This window comes from Heloderma suspectum, chromosome 5 (assembly GCF_057233095.1).
Source record: "Heloderma suspectum isolate Gila_16-S chromosome 5, 16-S_ref, whole genome shotgun sequence".
NCBI classification, from domain to species: Eukaryota; Metazoa; Chordata; class Lepidosauria; order Squamata; family Helodermatidae; genus Heloderma; species Heloderma suspectum.
The window spans coordinates 157560758-157585484 of NC_139462.1; the positions used below are offsets into that span (position 1 = coordinate 157560758).

General features: G+C 40.9%; 1 protein-coding gene across 6 annotated transcripts in view; it reads left to right on the plus strand.

Annotated features, from left to right (window-relative positions):
- The first annotated feature begins 278 nt into the window (after positions 1-278).
- LRRFIP2 (LRR binding FLII interacting protein 2) overlaps positions 279-24727 on the plus strand; it is a 56270-nt gene continuing 31821 nt past the window's right edge. For 2 of the 6 annotated variants that reach the window (XM_084857972.1, XM_084857975.1), the window contains exons 1-13: positions 279-683; positions 5988-6135; positions 9048-9134; positions 12035-12085; positions 15139-15192; positions 15294-15338; positions 16027-16095; positions 19333-19395; positions 20974-21048; positions 21657-21704; positions 21785-21829; positions 23504-23551; positions 23659-23715. In XM_084857972.1, coding sequence (XP_084714098.1) covers positions 6046-6135; positions 9048-9134; positions 12035-12085; positions 15139-15192; positions 15294-15338; positions 16027-16095; positions 19333-19395; positions 20974-21048; positions 21657-21704; positions 21785-21829; positions 23504-23551; positions 23659-23715 — 732 coding nt within the window. In that variant the 5' untranslated portion in view covers positions 279-683; positions 5988-6045. The remainder of the gene's footprint in view (positions 684-5987; positions 6136-9047; positions 9135-12034; positions 12086-15138; positions 15193-15293; positions 15339-16026; positions 16096-19332; positions 19396-20973; positions 21049-21656; positions 21705-21784; positions 21830-23503; positions 23552-23658; positions 23716-24727) is intronic. The other 4 variants (XM_084857973.1, XM_084857976.1, XM_084857974.1 and 1 more) reach the window with 3 other exon arrangements.

A 24727-nucleotide genomic window follows, 5' to 3' on the forward strand; every position in this document is an offset into this window, starting at 1 on the left:
GAAAGTGCCCGTCCTAAGCGTCTCTCCTATTGCGTGGCTCAGACGCTGGACGCGCCCACACTATGTCCCTGCGCACACCGACAGCCGTACGACACGCATAACGGCGTCGACAGGCTTGTTGACCCAGCGGACGACAGAGATGGAGCGGCGCCCCACCTCCCCGACCCCCGCCCACGTCCCTCGCCGCCCCTTCTGCGCATGCGTTTTCCCCTTTGACGGCCGCCGCCTGCGGGGCTCCACCTCCGCGAGTCAAGTGGCGCATGCGCGCTGTTGCCCGTGTGTATGTGGGGAAGGAATCCTCGCCGCAGCTGCCTGGGCGGTCGGCTCGCGGCTGACACTCCGAGCGCGCGGCGATAGCGGCTGTACCGGCAACGCCGCGGCCGAAAAAGAAGAACCGCCGCTAGCGCCTCGCGCTCCGTGGGAGCCTGAGGTGGATTCGAACGCAACCGTGGGCGCGAGGGTGGGGGCAACGTCGCTGAAGCCGTCAGTGGCGGTCCGGCGAAGAAGCCTCCCATTTCCCCTTCGGGAGGACTGAGGAGAGCCTCGGCTTGCGGGAGTGGCGGCTCCATCGTTCCTGCCTCCGCTGGTCGCTGGGCCCTCGGTTGCCCCGCCCTGCTAGCGTGCCCGGAGTCTCCTCGTCCCCCTGCGCTCCTTTCTCTTCGTCCGGACGGAGCTGGCCGCTGGTGAGAGAGCCGTTGGCGCGGGGGCGGGGGCGGGGGCGGGAGGAACCGGAATTGGTGGTTTGGGGGGGAGGCGGGCAGGCGCTCCTGCCGGGGGGCTGGGCGGCGACCCTCCACCTCCCTGAGGTTGGTGGTAGGCGGGGAAAGGGTTAGTGGTGACCCCGGACATGTAGGAAGGGGCAGGATGGTCGTGCAGGAAACTCCAGGTGTTCCTGACCAGGCGTGTTGTCTGGGGGGTGGGGGTGGGGGTGCTTTGTGGACTGACCTCCCTGAGGAGGCTAGGGTGGGCGGGGGATGTCTGGTGGAAGTTAGTCCGCTTCAGTTGACCCTGACGCGGGAGACAAGGGGGAAGTCCCACGGATTCGGTATCGTTGTAGACGAAATTACCCGACGTCTACAGAAGATCGCTTAAAGGTAAGGTTGCCAGATCCTGTGAGAAGTCCTGTTACCTTCAGGGCTGAAATCCTGATAATATCTGCTTGCAAGTAGTCTCCACCGTAGTTGGGGAGGGAGAGGAAGCAGGTTACTTCTGAGTAACTATTATTTATTATTATGCCGCTGTTGGTATACATGGTGCTTTACGGAGTGCTGTAAGCAAAAAATAGATAGATCTCTGCCCCCAGTAAGTTTATGATCTAAGTTACACTCTCTAAGGCTGCAATCCTAGGCATGTTGAATGCGTACCGTTATCATGATTTATGTCCCACTAATTTAAAAGGGAGCTAAGGACAACTAACTTAAACAGTAATCCTAAGTGGGGTAGGGAGAGTGGAGATCCTTTAAAACTTCCAGAGCCCTGTCAGCTTGTGCTGGCCAGAGCACGAGGTGTCTGGTAGATATGGGTGTGCGTGCTTTGCCAGGCTTTTCAGTAGCTGAGGGGCCCCTCTCAGAAGGGGGCCCTAACTCTGCTTCACCCCCCAAAACGCCACGTTAATGCCCATGGCAAAAAGCCTATGGAACTTTTTGTCAACATAAATAGGGCCTGTGGGGCAAACAGCCTCCTCTCCACTGGCAAAGCTCCTCTCCACCAATAGAGGGGGATCTCTGCCCCATTCTAACCCACTTTAGACAGCCCTCTAAAGGGGTTAGGATTCTCTGCTTGTCTTAATCTGATGCAGTGGAAAGTATTTTAAATGTGCTGAGGATTGCATTATAAGAGGTACAAGAATCGTATTGTCAGTTCTACTTAATGCATATTATTTATCCCTTTACTGAATACCCTGTGAGGATGTATACCCAAGATCACTTAATGGAAATAAATTGCTCTTGAACAGTCTTTAGTCTCCTCTTACATTCACTGTCAGGATGGAAAAGGGACTGGGATGTTTCCACTCAGTACATGCTTAAAAATAAATGCTTGTTCTACAGATACACATTTTAAGCATGTACTGAATGACTGGCTGCACTAGAAGTTCTGATGATGAAGTGGGGGATGGGAAGGAGGCCAGTGCAGTAAGTATTAATGTACTTTAACAATTGGTGATCAGGTCATGAAGAGATGTTCAGACCTGATATTTTATAACTGGGACAAGTTGTGATGCTCAATAGCTTTTTCAGGAGTTGGGGAATTGCTGTTGCCCTTGACTGCACTGGGAAAGTAAGAAAGGACATAGTTTTTCCCAGAATGTGATTCTAAGCACACTTGCTCAGAAGTAAATCCCATTTATGTCAGTGGAGCATACTTTAAAGTACATGTATTTGATATGCTTTGTACCTATAGAGCAAATTAGAAAAAAAGTTTATCTTCACGAAGAGTGTGATGAAGGCACTGTCTACTGCTGTCCTTTTTCAATACAGTTTTTTTATGCTGTAGGGAAGGAGGTGCCCTTTCCCTTTGAAAAATGAATGCTATAGATACAAGAGGAAAATAGTCTATCAAGTATAACCATGCAGTAAACTCTGCATGGTATCTCTGGTTCTGGGTGATCCAGAAATATTTCACAATTCCCCCCCCCACACACACACACACCCGCCTTACCCCCCACCCAAGCCAGGCACATTATAAGAGATGTGAACATCTGCTCAAGAGAACAATAATTTTAACACACAATCTTTATAGTTATATCTAATAATGCGAACTGCCCTGTTAATTTCATTAGATAATAATTCTTGTGCCAAAATGTAAATGTTAAATGCCAGTCTTGCTAACAACTTCAATTTCAATAAGATACTTCTTCATGCGTTACGACTGCATATGTGCTTGATCTTTGATGGGTGGTTTAGCAGCCTTACGGTAGGACCGAAGAGTTAACTTTTATGAATATGCATCTGAATTCTGGTGTTTAAGAATTGCTGTTCGGCTCATATAACTATTTAGTGACAAGTGACATTGCTGTGTTACTACATGCTCTTAATTGGCATTATGATTATAATTTTGACATTTTTTAGATTCCTTGGGAAATGTTCCTTGAGAATAGTGCTAATAATACTATCTTTTTGGTACTGAACAATTCCATAGCGAGTTTCAGTAACTTTAGTATGTTGTAGACTGCATCATTGCGTAATGAAAATTCATTATATAATACATACCGTTACTCAAATAGATGGTGTTATTGGATAGTGAGAAAAATGAGTTTTGAGCAAGATAACTTAAGGACTGACATTTTTACATTTGAAGCCACAGGCTGTTCTTAACACCAAGAACGATCCAGAATCTGTCTTCCATGGGCAGAAGGATTTTTGGGATCCTCCTGCATCACAGATAACCCCATTCAGCGGGATCCCCCAACCCTCTGTGTACTATTTTCAGGAGTTTGGAGGGGTTTCAGTGACGAAGAAGGGGTGGGAATTCCACTTCCACCAGCCCAGTTGCATGTGCCTAAATCTGAACCCAACCCAAGATCTTCTGAGCTCTTTAAAGGAATACAGAAATCTGAGTCAGAGAGATTTTATGAAAGATGTCTAAAGTTGTGGGAGTTCCCATGTGTAGAACAATCTTTGGCATGGTTTCAAGAGGAGGATTTAATTTTCATCATGACTCTCTCTAGTCAGTATATAGAAAGTAATAGTTTGCGGTTCTGCTGTTTATTGAGCTGTGATTAAGGGAGAAGCCCAAGAAAGAGCAGATTTCACAGGGCAAGGAATTCCACAGTCTGGTTGCTGCCACAGAGATGGTTCTGTCCCTTATTTCTGCCATCTGTATCGCAAGTGGTTTGGGACACCATGCGGAGAGGGGACTAGGATAATACTGGAGGAAACAGTTATGAAGATATCCTAGCTTCAAACCATTTTAGACGTGAGAGGTCATAACCGGTACCTTAAATTGCACCTAGAGACGAATTGGCAGCCAGTGAAGATGGTATAGGAACAGAAATACATGCTTTCTAAAATTGGCTTTGTATTGACTTTTCACTTAAGTTATGTCAACTTTCTAATTGTTACCACATTCACACTGAGAACCTGGCGTCCATGGATGCATTGTCCCCCAATGGCGCCTGCCAGGCCCCCTTCCACTCCACCCCACCCACCCACTTGAGTACCTTTTGTTGAGGAAACTGAGTGGCTGTTCATTGCAAACTGATACCATTATGGGTGTGGCTCATTCTTACATGGAAATCAGATACTGAAAGTCACTAACATGATGTTTAAGGGCCAAACTGCATGTTACATTGGTTCAGTGGTGGCTCTTGATAAACAGTTTTTGCAAAATAGAACAGTCTGTTGACTTAATGCTACATGCAGCTGTATGGTAATAGTTTGGCCCTAAGTTTCTTTGAGGAAGAAGCTCTGCATATATCATTTTATTCCTGTCTAGGTAGATCTTAAAGGCCATCATGTGTGCCTAAAAAGTGAAGGTATGTATTGTGTATTTATAGTACATTCTTAACTAGGATACTTCAGTGCGTTGCATACATTTGATACACATTCTGTTGGCCCAGGCATCAGAGCAGATGGTAAAAGGTTGAGAATATGTTCTGTAGTATCTCTGTCTGCCTGTACGTGACTAGAGGGTCTCTACAAATCAAGCATGTTTGGAGGCTGAAGTCAAAATAACCTTAGACCAGAATGGGGGCATGTTTGATTTGTTAATTTGTAGACATCATCTGTGTTCAGATGTGAATGAATATGGAACAACCTTGAGCTAGTGTACTCCATCCTGACCCTTTGCAAGTGGTGGTTGCGTGCTATCCTGGTTTGAAGCACAGCATAATTTGCCTCAGCGTCTCAATGGTTAAACTATGGTTTCCATGATCCTGCAAGGATTGCTCCTAATTCTCAGGATCATGTAAGTAGTATGACATGTGGTAGCTACTCATCTCTTATGAAGAATGGATGTCTTGTGATTGCTCATTCGCTCTTGAAGTCAGTGCTAAAAACAGTTTCTTGTGCTATGAGATAGATGGCTATATGGGCTATATGAAATCATTGCACAAATGCTGAGACATCCACAATGGCTGTATTGGCCAAGGGAATACTGAAGGTGGGTAAGGGGGCAACTTGACTTGGTCTTCAAGAAGCGCTGTATACTGGAAATGCAGACTTCATCATTTGTAGTTCTTCAGTCTGTTGGCTAACTAGTTGATCTCCTAAATATGGGGTAGGACAGAAAAGCAAAGGAGAAAAGAGATACTTACCTGTAGCTGTTGTTCTGTTGAAATGTTTATTGTGCGGTCACACTTCCACCTATCTACCGTGTTGCAGAGGGGCTAGGTTCTGTATACCATTCTGTGCTCCACAGCATTCAGAAGGGTGTAGCCCTTTTAATCTCAAACTGTATTAAACTCAGTTTATGACTGTCTTAGCACCCCACCTCCCAGCTGCAGTTAAAATGCTTTGGCTAATAAAGCAAACTCTATTGCAGCTCAAAATGATAACTGGTTTAGGCTTTCTAAAGTATTTTGAAAGCTTTTTAAAGGTTTGTTTTGCTAAAGTCACTTGGGTTCCCAACAAAGTCATATCTCTTTATCCATTGTATGAAAGAAAGTAGATATAGACCACTAGTTGCAACTGAAATGTGCAAAGTTAGATCTGCAGTACTATTTTTAGGCATGTGCATCTTAGTGATTAGCACCTAGAAACACCTAAGGACTAGGAGTTGTCCATAGTATCTTCTGAAATTTGACTAACGGTGTTCTTGATGTTCCCCACTATGGTGTTCCCCACTATGTTCAGTGGGATTGATTCTCTTAAGTGTGTTTGGGAATGTAGCCAAAATCTTAGTTTAAAGTTAGAAGTTAACTTAGTGAATGGCCTCTTCTGCCCCTCAGCGGGAGAGGGTATCAGAAGGGCAGAAGCTATCTTGTGGCACAGAATATGAACATATGTATGTTTAAAAGTTATCTTGATAATCTTTTAACTTTATTTCAGATCTGGGCACTTGGATCTGACCCAATCTTGTGAGAAACTACTGAGACCATATTTAAACATGGGGACTCCTGGATCAGGAAGAAAAAGAACTCCGGTTAAAGACAGATTTTCTGCAGAAGATGAAGCTTTGGGTCATATTGCTAGAGAGGTTGGTATATATATACATATATTCAATATTAAATGACAGTCATAATCTGGAGACTAAAATTTTGCTACAGAAGCTTTTAAAAAAGGCACAGTTACAGATACCTGAAAAGTGACTAGGTTGGAACAAAAAAATGATACTATATTTACTATGTGATATGAAGCCAAAATGTGTTGTTGCGCTTATTGATTTTCATTGCCATGGTTCTTATTAATTTAAACCATTGGAAAAAAGTTTGTGCTAAAATTGAAATGTTTGAAACAGGCTTACTGTAATTCTCCTGCAATCTATATTTTTCCTGTGGTTTATCCAATCTTACTGATATTCTAAAATGAAAACAAGGAGACCTCGTGCTATTATAGCAGCAGCCATTCATACTGGTGCAGCAGTCTGAGGGTGGGGGCACATATACTGAGCCAGTAGCACAAATTATGGATCCACCATTGTTGCAGTGTTCCCTTACTGTTAGGTTCAACTGGGAGCTGGTTGCTGATTATTATTTTTTGCATGAACTGACTGAGAACAGATATGGCTGCTTGCAGCATAATAATGACCGGGTTCACATGTCACAGCAATCCATGCAACAGCATTCTCTTTATAAGATGTAAAAAATAATCCAAATGTCTCCTTTCCTGTTAACCGCTTGAAATAGAAAGCAATATATTTTCTAGTCTTGTATTTCAAGATTTAGGATTGCAGGGGGAATAGTTAAAAGTTTTAAGCCTAAGCAAAGCTTAGTTTTGTAAAAAATAATAAAAAATAAAGAAAGAAGTGGTGTTAGGTAGTTTTTAAAAAAACATGCTATGGTTTTTCACTGTGGTAAATGTAAATGTTTTAGAACCTTGGCTATCTTTTTAGTCTGTTGCTTTCACAAATACTTGCTTTGTGATATGCAGTTACAAATGCTTTCTTTTTTGAGCTGATTGTAGAACCTGCTTCAGTAAAATCAGTTGTTGCTATCTGTTTTTCTGTCTTGTTTTCACAGTGTCCTTCAACTCTCTAAACACTTTGTTTATATTGGGGATATACTTAATGTTCTTCTATTTAATGTATTCCCATATAATTCTCCTTTACATCTGGTACTAACAAGTCTTAAATCTAGTCCTTATGCATATTCATTCTGAATGTTTTAGAATAGGGATAGGCAACTTCTTTCTTCATAAGGGACTGCACATACTGCGGACCAAGATGGGCTGGAGTGTATGTTATATGGTGAAGTTGTTAACCATAGCCTGCCAGTCTAGAAGAGGGATATACAACCTTTTTGGACCAACAGGCATACTTGTCTGTCTTTTTCAGGCCTGTGGGTGCATTTGTCGTACAGTCATTTGGGCTTGTGTGCATTTATTTTTGGGCTTCTGTGTTTTCTTACCACTGCTGCCCCACCTTCCTGTGGGATTCTGTCTTTCCTTGAGGTGCTCCTTTACTGTTAACTTGGGGGGGGGGGGTATTGGACCTTTTAGAACTAGAAAAACATATCCAAACCATGACTATAAAAGCTCATATTTTCAGGGCAACATATTATATAATATTAGCAGTTAAATCCTGATTCATGTTAGCTTCATGGCATGGGAACACCTGAGGGGTGATCCAATCCCATGTGACTCACGCTGGTATGACAAGGATCTATGTCCTCTCACCTTTCCCATGGTGTTGCTTTACCAATTTTACCAGACAAGGACCAGGCAGTACCCAGCAACTCTGCCCTCCTCTCCCCACAAAGATAACATTTTGCATTGAGCCAAATCTGTATGATTTGCACACATTGTTCTGTTTCATTTGAGAGAAATGGTACATTATTATGAGCTAAAGGTCTATCAAGGTTGGTAGGAGGGAAAGGGATGAACTATTCCAGTCCTTTCTACTAGTCCTTCATTCTCTACCCTTCCAACAGTCATGTAGGTAATTGACTGAGGCAGAGGAAGTGGTGGGGCCAGGCCTGATTTCTTCATACTTCCTGAACGTGGCTCCTGTTTTTTGGAGGGAAAGCATCAGAAGTGTCTTAATTCCTTGGGTTATTTTGTCTCCACACTCCAGATTTCATGATAGCTGGTCCATCAAGTACTGGTTTGCCACCACTGCACATTGTTCCCAAGGGTGTTAAATAACAGTCATTTACTTACGTAGAAGAAAGTAAATAAATGCACTTGGGGGCAGTACTGGTATGGAGGCTGAACCTGCCTCTTGTGATGCTGGAACCTAGAATGAGACAGTTTTGCGCTCTTGGTTATCTCAGATTGAAGGCACCTTACTCATACATTGAAGGCGCCTTACATCTATGGAGCTATTGAGAACCAAGCTAGCCACTATCAATGTAGCCCTTTAGTGAGTTTTTTTTTGTTCACAGTCATGCTAGCATATGATAGAACATTGGGAGCATGGGATGGAATATTGAAAATTCACCTATGTATAAACAATGATTTGCTGAATTGTGAAGCAAAGCATACGCAAATATTTTTGACAGTCAAGATGAACATTCCATAACAAGTAATATTGTAACCAATAACTAACTTCTACAGCAAATCTTTAAGCCAGTCATTTCAAGAAAAAATTATACCTTTGTTTCTAACAGTTAATGTCAGATATGATAACTTTTTGCTTAGCAGATACATTTATAAACTCTAAGAGTACAATCCTATGAATGTCTACTCTGAGGTAAGCCCTATTAAGTTTAGTGGGACTTACTCCCAGGTAAATATGTATAGGATTGCAGCCTAAAATTCATTTTGAGAGTTGATTTTTCAATTGTATTTGTGATAAGTTTCCGGATTACAAAGTATAACAATTTAATTGGTAACTTTGATCATTAATCATATCAAAATAGTTCATTCACTTTTATTAAAAGTATTATTGAATCAGAAATTTGTCTCCTTGAGTGTGAATGTATTTAAAGCAATGTTCTTTCAATTTAACAGGCAGAAGCACGGCTCGCAGCCAAACGTGCAGCCCGAGCAGAAGCGAGGGATATACGCATGAGGGAACTGGAACGACAACAGAAGGAGGTACTGGAGGAGTTATACTTTGAACAAAATTCTGGTTTTCTTAGCTTCAATACAGTGTATTGGAGTTAATAACATGAACCAGTCCCTAACTATGACATAATTCCATGCTTTTGAGCACCACCCTGAAAACTGGTAAGATGTTTTTCCAGGTGCTGCAACATTCTTCAGGCCTAGTTCAGCTTGATTATTAAGATTGTGTTGCACTTATAATGGGAAACATAAGGTGTAGTACATGTGACAAACCAAATGACCAGTTAACCTGAAACTTGGTGTCTGAATACTTCTTGGATTTGTATGAAAAACAGTTTCCAATGTGCTAAGGATATCAACTACTACTGTACAGGAGTTGCAGCACTTGGAACAAGCCTGAACAGGTGGGTTCTAAGTGATAATTGTTTCCAAAAATAGGATCTCTTCTGTTCTCTGTAAAAACTGAAAGGATGTTGTCTTAATATTTTAGAATGATGCTATTGTAGAATAGTGTCAGGTGAAAACAGGCTGCCTTAGATGGAGATTTTGCGCAACTTGAGCAACAGCTTTCTCGCCCCCCTCCTCCCAACTGCTATTTCCAGGAATTCATGTTGAAATTAGTCTATGTAAAAGTTTTCAGTAGGAGTTATTATGACTACAGATCCCTTTTGAGTATGTTACGTTATAGCCAAACTTCTTTATTGCTAATATTTTTTCACTCTCCGTTTTCGTGTGATGAGAGTTAAGAACTTGTGTGGTGTTGTAGTAAAGCAACATGTGAAGTCCTCATTGGGTCCAAATAAAGTTTTTTTTAAAAACTGTAGGCAACATTTCTTTTATATATCACTGGTAATTAACAAGAGTTTAAATACCAATGGGTGAGCTCACATGACATGACATCCCACCCTTGCAAACAAGCTACACAGTGTGGGTTGTTTGGTGAACAAGCTACACAGTGTGGGTTGTTTCGGGAACAATCCACAGTGAGCCCAACAGATGATCAGGCTTACCGTGGTCTGTTCTCCCCCTCCTTCCCTCTCAGAGTTCCAGCCAGCTCTGGCACATATCTCAGGGGACTCTGCGGCAGAACCTGTCTTATCTGCCTGTCCCATCTCCTTTCCTGCTCTGATTGCGACCCTGTTTTTGTTCCCTAGCATTTTTTTCTGGGCCCCAGGAATTTGCACAAATACCTTCATAATTATTTTATTACTTTTTTTGGTCAGTTTTTCACAGTTGTGCAAATTCGCACTTGCAACTGTCAAAAGCATATATATATAGCCTTGCCTTGCCTATTGCCTTGTATGTTTCAACTGTCAAAGAGAGCAAACTGCAGTATGAAACATAGAAGGTAATTGACAAGATGGGGTTGCATATAGGCTAATTCGACAGCCATTGACAAGTCTGAAAAACTGTGCATGGGAGCTGCGAAAAGGGGAGGGGAGCTTCGATTGCCCTTAAAAGGACTTGCTGGAGACTCAGGGAAGTATGGATTGGAAGCAGGACACCCCACGTGTCAGCTCAGCACTTCAAACTGTGGGGATCACCTTGCTAAGTGGATTCCACACTTCAAACCCTGGGGATCAGGTTGCTATGGTGTAATCTGATTCTTTTCCTCAATTTGACAGCTGTCGGTGTGTGCAAACTACCCACTGGAGTGTGGAACTTACCCTTGGGGGTCCCCCCTCTCATTTCCCCCCCTCCAAGTGTTTGTAAGGGTGATCTATGGTCCACACCATGGGAGCTCCAGAAATGGGGTAGACCCTAGATTACCCTTAAAGTCACTTGTGGGGAACTTGGGGAGGGGTGGAATGGAAGGTGGGACACCCAAGGGTAAATCCCAGACTTTAAAACTTAAGGGTAACTTCGTTAAGGGGACAATCTGGTCCCCTCCCGCCAGACCTGTCAGCTGTCAAAACAGCATATATGTAGCCTTATGTGAATTACTTTGTAGGTTTCCTATTACACTTTGTTTCCTTTGACAGCTGAAACATACAAGGTTATATAAAGTTTGACTCAGTTGTGAAAAACCAACCAAAAATAAGTTACAAAGACATTTGTGCACATTCCTAGGGCTGCTTTTTTATTTTCAGCCCTGTTTTGCACAAATGTTGGGGCGCAATTTCTTTTAAAAAACAAGCGGTGCCGAATGAGTGACAGCCCCTCCAAAGTGCTGCTTGGACACTGGGGGTTGTCGCTGCAGCATAGGCGAGATCACTTGGCAAGAGCAGCAGCATCTGCTCTCTTGACGAGTGGCTTGCTTGCCAATGTCCACAACCAACAATGAGTTGGCAGTGCCAGGTTTGGGCGACATGCCAACTATCAGGGGTACAGCAACCCCTAAGCCAGCTGTGGGTTGTTAAGGTGGCTTGTTGCCCACACACAAGCCACCTGGCGGGAATTCGTCCAGGTTCACATAACATGACAACCCAGCGTGGCTTGTCACTCACAATGGTTGTCATGTTGTGTGAACCCAGTCTATGTAGGACTAACATTGGATTTCAGCACTTGAGAGAATAAATGTTAATAAAAGGTAGACTCCTGTTAAGGACTCGTTGGGTTGGTTATGGAAACTAATTGTTTATACTTTATGATGAATTCATACTAATGTCTGTAGTTTTGAGGATATTTTCATGGTGTGGATCATTACTACTGTATTTGAATTATTTGTTAATCATCGCCAGTCTGGCTGTATTGCATTTAAACTGGTGTAATAGATTTTTGAATAGCACTTGGTAGGCTTTGCTAGTGGAATATAACTGTGGAGGTAAAATGAGAAACTGGAACACAATTTTTTATGACAACTTCTTAATATAGTATTGGAATATAGATTTCTTTCTGTATTTTGTAAGCAAAATCTGTGAGAGATGAAAACTATTCTTGTTGGAATTGCCTTAAACTTGTGAAATAAGATTATTTTTACCTTTTTGTAGCTTTCTCAGCGTTCCTATGATAGAAAATGGGGACATATCCAAAAGTGGATGGTAGGACAGGATTGCCTGTTGTGTGGTGTGTTACACTTGGAAAACTAATCAATTGGAGTGGTTAATTTACTAATACCGTCTATAGTCTGTTAAGTTTGAGTATCAACAATAGCATGTCTCTGAGTAAAAGGTTGAAGACATCTATGAAGACATTTACATGAAAAATATGTAAAATATGCTAACTCAAATACATTAATACAAAGAAAAATAAGTATCAGTTAAGAATTTGTGTAAGTCTCCCATTAAATCTATGGGATTTAAAAGTGCTTAATCTTGGCTGGATTAAAATTAGATTAGATTTAGATTAGATTTTTATCATTCTAGTACTGAATAAATGGAGACCTAAGGACATATGTTTGTATCGCATGCCATCTGTTTTGTGTGAATTCAGCCAAGATGAAGATATCCCAGGCTTTCCTTAACCATTTTGGGCCTTCCAAATTTTTAGCAAAAAGTAGTTTCACATGGAAATTAAGAATTAAGTACTTTTATTGGAGAAAATAAATTAAGAAACCCCCATATTTATTCCCTATATCTAGAGTAAAGTCTTGGTTATTATGAACTAGATACAAGGGTGCAAGGATCTTTCCCATTCCCTGAAAACCTCTGCTGAGGGTTGAGGAAACCTCCTGAAAAGTGTGGGCTTTGGCGTGGGGGTGCTGGCGCAGGAGCAGGGTGAATTGCTCAAAATCTGTTCTCACAAGGTGGCGATTCTCCCCTTCTGCTACAAGGAGGGGGAAATCCTTAAATGAGTGGCTTCTGCTCGTTCAGCCTTTGGATCTAACCCTATGGGCAGAATCCAATGGGGTGCTTACCCCCCGCCAATTCTCTTCTGCCCCGCCAATTCTGTTATGCACGTGGCCCCAACCATTTGCACAATGGTCATCTAGTGCTTCTGGGGTGACCTGAACCAAGTGGAAATCCTTATTTCTGGAAGGAGGCAGGTAGGTGGAGCTCACATAAGGGAGAAACACTCCAGAAAGGAGTGTTTCTGCTCATTTTGGGGCTTCCCCTAGGAAGTACTAAATCTCCCTTACAAATGTCCCCCTAGGAAATGCTAAACCTTCCTTGGCAGGACTCACTGCTTGTAGAAGGGAATCAGCGCCCGGTTGGTTTCTTCCCCAAATCCTGAATCTTTTAATGGAAATAAGACATTATTGGTAATCAGATAACATGTAGTGTAGATCAGCTTTCCCCACCGTATCCTCTAATTCAAACTCTGATTTGTAATTATAAATCTCCAGTTTTTCTGTGTTAATTACTGTCTGTATTTGATTCAAAGTAATATTCCTTGGAGCAGCAAAACATAAACCTCACCATTACATCATAAACATTCCAAAGTTTTTAAAGTATCTGCTAACCTTTGTTAATGCTCCTTCTGGTCATACCAAATAAAGTTATTCAGTATATAAAATGTTTGAACTTAAATAATTATATCTGGCCTCTAGTAAATCATTATTGTTCGAATAATATGTATTCTTGGTTTCCAAATTTTACAATGTTGTATTTTTAACATCTGTTGTAAGCTGTTGTTTCTTCATTTAGATGGCAGAGAGTTAGCTGTCATTGATACCTGGCTGCCCATGATTGGACAAAAAAGTGTGCATGTGTGACGCCGTATAAACATTTTATGCTGTCCCTATACCCCAAAATCAATGTGATGTCATCAGATTAAAACCAGATGCTATCTAACTATAAATCTAAAGAAGAGAGCCCTTATACAGGCTAAGCAATAATATGTATGGAAGCTGCTACTATTATGTAACAAGTGAATTGGACAGAAATAAATTTCTTTGCTCTACCTTATTATGGAGCTGGTATACATCTGTGTAAGCATACATGCTGGACAGCTTTTTTATTTCAATATTTTTTTATGTCTATTTTTCACTTCCACTATTGAACCTCTTATTGGTTAATCTGTAGGTGATATGTGACTTATGGTGTCTCTTTTGTGGAGGTAGTTTTGGACTTTATAGTTTAGAATTGCTCATTGTTGGTACTGTGAATCATGCTACAATTCCTGTTGAGTAGCCATACAATCTGTATTGATTTATACATATATTATGTAGTAATTATAATTGAGAAGCAGTGTCAAACTAGAACTGGGGAGACCCTGTTTCAAATTTTCCCTTAACCATGAAGCTCATGAATCAGCCACTGGGTTTCAGCCTCACCTTACCTTACAGGGAGGTTGTGTGAATAAAATGGAAGGGGTGGGGAAGAACCATGTATGCTATTCTGATCTCCTTGGATTATGGTTTGTAATAAATGTACTAAAATGTAATAAATTAAAATTATAGTTACTATAGTATAGTAGAACAGGCAGTCCTTGGTGACATATCTGAGGGAAACATAGCAGAAGGCTGCTATGAGGGAAGCATAGCATAAGTCTCTTTTCACCTTTCCTAGGTGCGTATTTCTTGCACACGAGCAATTAATCCTATCGTTTAACTGGGACAGCAACAGCTAATTGATCAGTTAGATTAATTGTTTAAACACTTTTAATTTTTTTTACTTTTAACTAAAAGCCATTCTTGATTAATCAGGCAGACTTGTGTTATAAATACAAGTGCTTATAAAAAGTGCAGATGGTAAGCACAATCCTAAGAGGCATTCTCTCTGGTTTTACAAACAGTAGGAGGAATGTCTCTTCTAAGACAATGCCTAGTATGACACACATTTGTATCATCTATAAACAAATATGATTCTTGCCTCAAATATTGTTTTGATCATACACAAATGTATGCAAGTTTAATTGATCAATGTAAAGGTCAAGATTTTAGGTTGCAACCCTAGCGTTAACAGGTTAGTTTCCCATAACATACTGCGTAATCTGGAATGTATTTAGACAAAGTGATGACACATTGAAAATCAAGATAGGCTCCCGTAAGGTAAATGGAAGAAGAATCAGACTTGTGTGAACAGGATATCTGTAATTTCCACCAGTTCTTAATAATTTGGGTGGGGGGAGGTGCTTAAAAATACTAGTTTTTTTATGGTCTTTTCTTATCCTCTCTTTCTTAAATAACAGTATCTGGTGTTTCCCTTCTTAGGATGATTCAGAGAAGGCTAGGTATTCACACCGGTCCAGCCGGCAGTCATATCTGGTTTGTACTAGCCTCTAAAGTCGCAGTTTTCTTTTTTCCTCTGTATTGTAAAAATAAAATTTAAAAGTGCCACTTCATTTTTGATTTAATTTTGTGATTAGGGAGCTGCTGACTTGGTGTCCACTCGAAGTACTGGTAGCTACAGGGTTAGTATTTAAAATTTGCCTTTCATAAAGTTCATGAAGTGTTCATTTTATACTCATGTGGAATGTGTTTCTTTGATTTTTTTCTATAAAACAAAAAATATGTAACTGTTTTAAAAGCTTCAGAGATAATGCCCACAATAGGAAAAAAATTTTTTTTATGAAAACCTTGGGGAAAAAACTTTGAAACTCAGAAGATTCCTGTCTCTGTTGATGTAAGGATGAGACTAATTCATCTGATATCTAAATATTTTCTAATTTGAAGACTTTGCCAGTAGAATGTATGTCTTCTTATTCTTCATCTATGCAGGAAGGGAAGAATGAGTGAGAAAGAGAATAGAGTACCAGAGAAGTAGAGATGTTGTTGGGCTACTACTCCCATCATCCCCGACCATTGGCCGAGCTGTTTGGGACTGATGAGAGTTGGCGTCCAAATTCTCTACTCCTTTTCTAATAGAACAATTGATGTTAATTGCATTTCAGTGTTGAAATGCATTATGTTAATAAATATAGTGGGAATTAGAAATATGAGAATTGCAGTCAAAAGCATAATGTTTTAGATTAACATAAAGCCACAATGCTATGTAAAGTGTCACTAGAAAACTGAGAAATAAAAATGTCCATAAAGCAATGTTTTTTGCAATGAACTTTACTTTTGTGGTTCATAATCTTCTACAATTCCATTCTTAAGAGCCCCTCCATTGATGTCAGTGGGTCACACAGGAGCAGGACAAATACTTCCAGGAGGAGAGATCTTGTGGTGCGTACTCCAGATGAGCATGCTGTGGTTTGTTCACATAACACTTGTGTGCACTAATGAGAAATAGTGACTTCAAAATATTTTAATAAATCAAATTTGGAAGCTCAAGGCATTTAACATGTTAAGTGAGAACTTTGTCTGTAGGGAGGAGAGAGCGGAGAAAAACCATGGCATATAAAATCACAGTTATTAAGGCCAGCAGTTGTTGCATGAATTGTGGACAGGCAAGGATTGGTTTAACTTTTAAAAAGTGAGATAGGGGCAGCTAAAGGTTATATTTCTACTTATATGCAATAGTATGCTTGAAGGCCTATGGCAAAGACCAGTGCCTACAAAATATCTTTTAAAAAGCATGTATCTGTGTGTGATGTATAGTATATATAATAGGAACTCTTTATCTCTGACTGCTAATTTTAGCTATATTAAATGGTTTGTGAGGTTCTTTCATTTCAGCTCTTGCATTTGGGTTCTAACTCCTTTTTTAAAAATTAAAAATGTGTGATTATGGGAAGAAGAGATATGCAGAATAGTCACATTTTGTATGCAGGTCCAGAATTTGCATAAGAATGTCTGAGAAGATAGTGTTTCAGAGTTGTATTTGATTTGGAAAGGAGCGGGTATAACATTTAATAGGTGTTAAAGGAATGAGTAACCTCTGCTTACCTTTCCATTCTTAATAATAAATAATTATTTGTTTTACAAAATAAGCAAGGTTAACCTGCAGATTTACACTATAAGATATGATATGCAAGAGAGATGCTATGGCAAGAGACCAGGTAGTTGCTTTCCTGTTCATAATTTTTTTCCATAACTTTTATTTATGACATGATTTTTGTGACAAATATAATTTATTTCTTATAAACATCTTATTTTGAGGCATAAAAGTAGACTTTTATACAATAAAATAGAAAATAGCATTGTTCTTCCTCTCCTCCAGTGTGTGAGTTTGTGACATTACATATGTCAGGAAAGAGACAGAAGTGCTGAAAAGCCTCATTTAAGAAATGTGTTCAGTTGGGAGATGGAGGGAGCAATCCTGTCTGGATCAACGGTCGCCTCTGAGCACGGGGGCGACCACCTATCCAGTGCAGGGCGAGAGGAGTGGTGAGGAGCGGATCTCCTCCTTGCTCTCCCCACCCGGCTTTCACGGCTAGACAGCTAATTTTGGCTGTCTAGCCGCAGGACCTCGAAGCGCAGGAAGCGGCAGCCAGACAACACATAGCGTGGGTCGTACTGGCATTTCTGACCTCCCCGCCCCTGGGAACACCCCATTTTCACTGCTCTATGGTGCTCTTAGGAGTGAGGGGTCGATCCGCGCTGCCTACAAGGCGGCACCGGATGGGGTGGGGGTTGGTTGTCTGGGAACCAACCTATCCTATGGCTGTCTAGCTGCTGACTAGAAACCATAGGATTGAGCCCTAATTCAATGCCTATGTGTATTGTCCCCTTAGTTGCACTGCTCTCCTACTCCCCACACATGAGGATGTAGGCTCTTTTATGTGGGAGGTGGTAAGATTCAGGCTGGAATGGTTGCATTTTTGGATCAACTGTTGGCACTGTTACTCTGATGTGAAATTGTGTATCTATACTGTTAATTCAATGCTACACATAGGGTGAGTTCATATGGCACGACAACCATCCCTGGCGAATAAGCCAAGCAGTGTGGGCTGTCCATGAAACACAGTGAGTCCCACAGATGATCTGGCTTACTGTGGGTTCTTCTCCTCTTCCTTCCCCCTTGGTCCTCCAGTTGGCTCCAAGATGTTTCCCAAAAGACCTGGCAGCAGAACCCGTTTTGTCTGCTGCTAAGTCCCCCTCCTGGCTCTAATTGCGACCTTGGTCATTTTATTTTTATTTTTTGGGCCCCAATGTTTGTGCAAGTGGGGCCACAAATTTTTATTATTTTTTGGTCCCAGGAGTTTGTGCAAATGCCTCCATTATGTTTTGTTAAATGATCCCCCCTCCTGTTTTTTTACAGTTTTGAAAGTGCGCACCTCTGGCTGTCAAACAGTATATAGCCTTTTCTTGTCTATTGTCTTGTATGTTTCATCTTTCAAAGGGAAGGCATGCACTTGGAAACATACAAGGTAACTGACAGGATGGGATTGGAAATAGAACTAGTTTGACAGCTGTTGACAGGTTGGGGGGAAGGGGACTAGATCGGCCCCTTAGCAAGGTGTTCCCCAGGGTTTTAAGGTTCGCACTGATCCTTGGGGGTCCCCCCCTTTCATTGCACATTTACCTCAGTCTCCAGCAAGTGGTTTTAAGGGTGGTCCACCTCCTTTTCACAACTTCCCTGTTATTGGGGATGGGAGCTGCAAAAATAGGGTAGACCCTAGGTCACCCTTAAAATGACTTGCTGAAGTGTGCAATGGAATGGGGACCCCCAAGGGTCAATGCAACACTTAAAACCTTGGGGACCACCTTGCTAAGGGGGTAATCTGGTCCTCTCTTCCTAAACCATCAGTGGTAATTCACTCACAATTACCCACTTACAGCTCAAGAGAAGGGGACCAAGTGGCCCCCTTAGCAAGATGATCCTCAGGTTTTGAAGTGTGGAACTGACGTTTGCCCCCGCTTGCATTGCAGAAGTCCCCAAGTCTCTAGCACATGTTTTAAGGGTGATCTAGGGTCCACCCCAAATCTTGCCGCTCCACCCCAAATCTTGCAGCTCCTTTTTGTAGTAACATAGTTACCTGGTTTGCATGTAATGATAGGCAATGGGTTAAATAACCCATGGGCAGTCATGCATGAGTGGAAGAAACCAGGCATGCTGCCTGTGGCTAAACAACCCAGTGGTTAACCTATGGTTTGTTGGGTTAATCGCTGGTTGCCCACTTTCTTCCACTTGCCCTGGCAGCCCATGGGTTGTTGAACCCATGAGCTATCGTTACCTGTAAAGTGAGACTTTTCTGCATATGTACTTTAAAGATCAGCTATGTCAAGGGCTTTCTGCATATCATTAAACAGAATGATAAGCATCATCTGTAATTTCTGTGCCCAGCACTGTATGGTAATACATATGAAATGCGTGTTTAGCGACCATGTGTGCTATTGACACCGAAAGGGGGAAATAAGCATGTTCTAGATCATACAAGACTAATCTATGTGTTGTTTTGCTAAATTCTCATTTTTTAAAAGGTCTGTTGTTAAAATAATCACGTGGTGGTTTAGAATTGTTTCTGAGGATGCCACTGCTTCTTGATGATTGTAATGTTCTAACTTTTTACTCAACAGGGTCATACTTATGGGGATTCTCATGGTGGGAAGAAGTCTTCTAGCTCTCATAAAGATCTTTTGGTTAGTGTTTTCAGTTAAGGTCTACTACAGTTTTGCCTCTTCGCAGCTTCTATATAAACAATATTTTTCCAGATACGCTTATTATATTGACTGTATGATATTAGCTATATCTTCTAACTGAAAGAAATCTTGCCGACTGGGCGGACTCTTAGCTGCCATTGCATAATGTAAGCAAAGCTGGCAGAATCAGAAGCATTAAAATGTGAACATTGGTGATTGGGGTGATTGACATTGGGGATGATAAAATCCTGGTGAGAAGCTAGTAGTTTCCCCCCATTTTGCTATCTTCTAATGTGTTTATAATTTAGGGCACAATCCTATTGGATCCGCCCTTGTAAGCCTCCGAACTCAGAGGTTTACGAGCATCCAAAGCAGAATGGGAGGTGTCTTGTGGCTCTCGGTCTGCAATTTAGCTAGATGGGCATTTTCACCCAACTAGCTGAGGCGTTGGGGAGGGGAAGGGAGAAAGGCTGGTGATAGCTTGTATCCCCACTTCCTCAGTCCCCTCCCTGCCCACCAGCATGCCCCATTTCCCTCCTGTCTGAGCTCACATTTGCGAGCTCATAGAGGTAGCCGGTATGGTTTTCTCCGCACTGGCTGTGAGGGAGTAGGAAACTTGGACTCCTGGGTCTGAAATCACAGTGTTCTCTCTGGCCTCAGATCCAGGGATCCGAAGTATTCTGTGGTGCCCCAGATTCTATTGGCCATAGGATTGCTCTCTTAGACTTTTTGTATATATATGCTGCCCCTTTCTGAGTTCTTTTCCAAGTCATTTTGAATTCTTGACCTTCATATTGAACTCATGAAAGTAAAGTTTTGTTTCTAGTTTTGTATTTGTTCTTGCTGGGCATAGGAATCTACTTTATTAAGCCCCTCAGTAATGAGTGCTTGAAATTCCATTGAAGAACAGCCTATATAAGGTCAGATACTTGAAATGAAGTAAACATCTGAAACCACTTCACTGAATTATTGCAACATAGCTTAAATAACTTGATTTCTAGAAAACATTTGTACACAATTTCAGAACACTTAAATTTGTGGATTTCTAAGATAACTCTTTATAGATGGTCACTGATTAAATTTTATGACTTCTCCTGGCACAGGCTTAAGTTGCTGTTCAATCTTATGAGAAATCCCACATTGAACAGTTCAGTGTACATTTTAAATAAATGATATTTACAGCACTTAATATGAAGAACTACATCCACAGTGGTGGAAGTTTCACTATTTAAAGGTACTGAAATATAGTGAAAGATGCTTTCCTATTTACTAGATGGATACATACAACCAAATACTTTGTCCACTGTACAAAGTGGGTGTCATTAATACAGGTCAACACAAAAAGTTTACCAGCTTTTATTTGTTAAAAGCAGCTGCCCCTAAAAAGCATGTAGAGTATGAGAATCGTTGTGTAACGTAGAGCGTATTGGTATACAAACAGCTCCTTGCTCTTCTTTAGTGCTTCGGAGAGCTATAACTTATCACGTCTTTAATACTGGCACAAAGATCAGTATTTTGGGTACTTTACGAGTTTGTGTCTGAATGCCCTTTACAACTTTGTAATATATTTTTTAACAGAGTGGATTTTACCATGACCAGCGAAATTACAGCAGCCTTAGCCATAACAAACCGCTTTCTACCTACCATCCTCGGGTTTGTCAAGTTTTTTTTTTTATTTTGGGGGGCTGAGTTTAGTGAGCAACTTTTTTCTTAGCTTTCATGCTCCAAGTCTCCACTAACATAACTATAACACAGAAGCTTTGCTTGCTTTTTGGTGTTTTTTTTTTTTGGTGTTTGGGTTAACAAATTGCCAAATAGTGCTTTCTTTTGTCCCAGATAGATTAATGCTGTGTGAATCACATTATGGGTTAGAAATAATGCTAGATTTATGAATTCAGTCTTGCATCCACTTAACGTTTTGTGATGTGACAGCCTGTTATGAGCTTGTTATTTTTACAGCAATACAGTTAACAAATGTCTGTACTGTGGTAACCATTTGAAAGCTGTTTGTGCTGGAACAGCTTTACAAATTCAGCTAAAAAAGTGCAGGTGTTTGGTAAACGCTTTTTAAGTGACCAGAGAAATGTTTAATCTGGTATCCTAGTGCCAGTTTTGTGTCATTTGGACTTGCATTATTTTTATGCTGTCACTTTATGACAATACTAATACTTGTTTTGTATGTGTAGATATTATGAGCAATGTGCTTCATTTGTACAGCATCAAATGTAATACAATGTCTTATTCTTGTATTCTTGTCACAGTCATCTTCTCTATACAGTGATCCTTTGGCGACAACTAAGAGTTACAGGGTTAGTAGAGTGTGATATAATAGCCTATATTTAGGTATTGTAACCTTCTGTAAATCTAAAAACAATGCTCTTCTCTATAGGTGTCTCCAGATGTAAACACTGGTTTGATAAGAAGTGCCAGTTTGGTTCGTATGCAGATCTGCATGGTTGCCTTAAGCTTGCATTCTGAGAGTACTGTGGCTTGGAGCATTGTTGTGTTCTGTTTGGAAAAATCTTAGCTTAAGTATGCACAAATACGTAAAGGTGAAGTATATCTGAAAAGTGTATGGAAGAAAGACAAACTGTATGCACACCCATGCCTTTCTGACATATGAAAAGTATATGATAGTATTTAGTCTTTGCTGTTTTTGTATGCACTTGGTGAGCTTCACCACTGTCTCTCCTTTTGAGCTGTCACTGGGAGATTTGGGTGCATAGAGCTGCCAGCCTGCACATACGCATTTATGGTGCATCAGAGTAGCCAGTACAGGATGTCTTGTAGCTCCTTTAATTCCTTTGGGACTCATCAGAAAAGTTAACCGTAGACAGGCATTACATAGACTCATGGAATGCTTCAACTGTACTTGTGGCTATATCTCTGTTTTCTTCTGTCTTAAAAATGTTATGAAGACAACCTCATGTAGACATGGTGTAAATGCTTCTTTTACAAAGTACAAATGAAGGGCCATTCCCACCAAGTACTTACTTTAGACTCTCCAAAGTTTGTCTGTGTTTTAATGCACTAAAGAATCTTGTAGTAGCCATACCAGTTGACAAACCTTCAGCAGTAACGGAAGCTTCAAGCTAATGGCAGCAGTGCATGGGAAATGAACAAATGGCTAGTGCTTGAAATTGTGTTTTTTGTTCCAGACTTTCTGGAAAGATAAGCAAAGGCTGCTTGTGGGTACTATAAAATCTTCAGCGTTTTTCAACAAAGGCATGGAAAAGCATATAATAGGAGTGTTTTAGGTATCGGTTGGTGATTTAAGATGCTGGATTGAATTAGATTAATTGTGTCTTTGAAGCTGAAAAATATATGGATCAATGTAAACAATTTAGTTTCGCATTTGTAAATACTTTTGACTTGAATTAAAAAAAACTAATTGCTATATTTACAAAGCTTATAATTTGTTAGATTTTGACTGGCAAGAGTCTTTGAATAGTATGAATAATGGATGCTGAAAGGAATATTTTATCCACAAAATATCAATAAACATGGTGAATACAGCTGCTGCTAAATATTAAATATTCTAGGCACTGCATTAAAGATAAATCAGGCTGTGCCTGCAGGTTTGCATTCTAATAACATTTCCCATTAGAAAAATGCCACTTAGTGAAAAGGCATATGTATTTGCATTTGGTAAAGGTAACATTGTGCTCCAGGAGTGTGGAACCTTTTTTCTGTTGAAAATCATATTCCCATGGTGGTAATCTCTTGAGCCGTATGCTGGCAGTGTCTGGGGTCAGAGCTGAACGTGGGCAGAGACATCCCTTTTCTTTCTCTTCCTGATGCCCCCTTTCCTCTTACTCTGCTGCCCCCCCCCCTTTTTCCCTCTTCCTCCCCACCTAGCAAGCTGCTGGGGAAGGGACAGAACACTCTTGCCAGAGTCTGAACTGATTGCTTGCAGAGGGCCTCCCTTTCTTCCATCACTCCATCAGTTTCTGCTTTTCAACCATTTTTTCAACCTGAATGAAATTGGGTTCCTTGGGCCACATAGTTGTCCAGCTCTACTGTATGATGTGCCGTTTGTGTACCACATAGATGATGTGCCTTGTTCTCCAATACAATAACTACAAACACTGTTTTCTCTGTTCTTTAGGCATCATTATGTGGTGATGGATTGTATAAGTCATGTAGTTATCGTACTGTAAGTCTACAGGGATTTCTTTTGCATTTTACACAGTATATTTTTGTGATAAGTAGCTGAAAAACCACATATTTTCCTATCCTTTCCTTTCACAACTTTGTTTTTAGCCTTCTGAATACAGTTGTTACTCTTCAAGAGCAAGTTCAGCACGAAGTAGTCCAGTGGTGAGAGATTTTCTGCATGTCTTAAAGTTTTGACTAATGCTCTTATGTTGATCCATTTCTGTGAATCACTCTCCTGATAAGTGCATGGAATGTATATTTCTAATTTGCATTACAAAAGGTGTTGTAAATGGTTAATCGTAAATATAAGCAGCTTTGGCTGGCAATGTGGAAATCATTGTAAAGGTTTACTTCTGCATACATGTCTTTTGAACATAGAGTATGAATGAAGTACTGTAACAGGAAATTTGAACAGTATTCAAGAGAAGATATCTCTCAAAACTACCATAATGCTAAAGGGAAATACAGCTGTTGAAGAAGTCACTGCCTCCAGTGGTTTTACCTGTGTCCTGCTTGTTCTTGAGTCAGTTTGCTCGGAGGTTTATGGTGAGCAGAAAGGACATTTTAGTTAAGCACTGAATCCCTTGACACTCAACCTTTCATTTTCTATACAAATCGTGCCAAGAACTGGTGTCATATAACTTCCAGGTTTACTCTTTTGGTGCAAGCCCTCCAGCTTCCATGCATTCCATGCATTCTCCCTCCCAGCTAAACACTCTGAACATGATCTTGCCCCATGAGGATGCAGAGACTGTATGCAGTGGGATCCCCATAGGACAGAGTCTTGTTTTCCCCATCTTTAGCGATGTGGTGGCTCTGCCCTGGACCATTGCTAGGAACAGGAGAACTGTGCATTCCCTGTAATAATTTGGCTTCCCCACTGTGTCTACGGGTCTTTCCATGCATGGATGTTACATCCATACAGAGAATGGTGATGGACAAAATGTTTAATTGTTACCGTTTACACTTTCTGTGACATCCCACTCTGTCATGCACAACTGATCCACCAGGACCATCCAGTCTGTTCTGTTGGTCTTTTTGTCATGCTTGATGGTCTCTGGAGTTCAGGAATATTGCTGAGAATAAGATCTATGAATTTTGTTTGGACATTATATCAGAAAGGGCAGGTCATTTGTACTTTAAAAGTGAACATCCAGATGCTTTAATGTCTTAG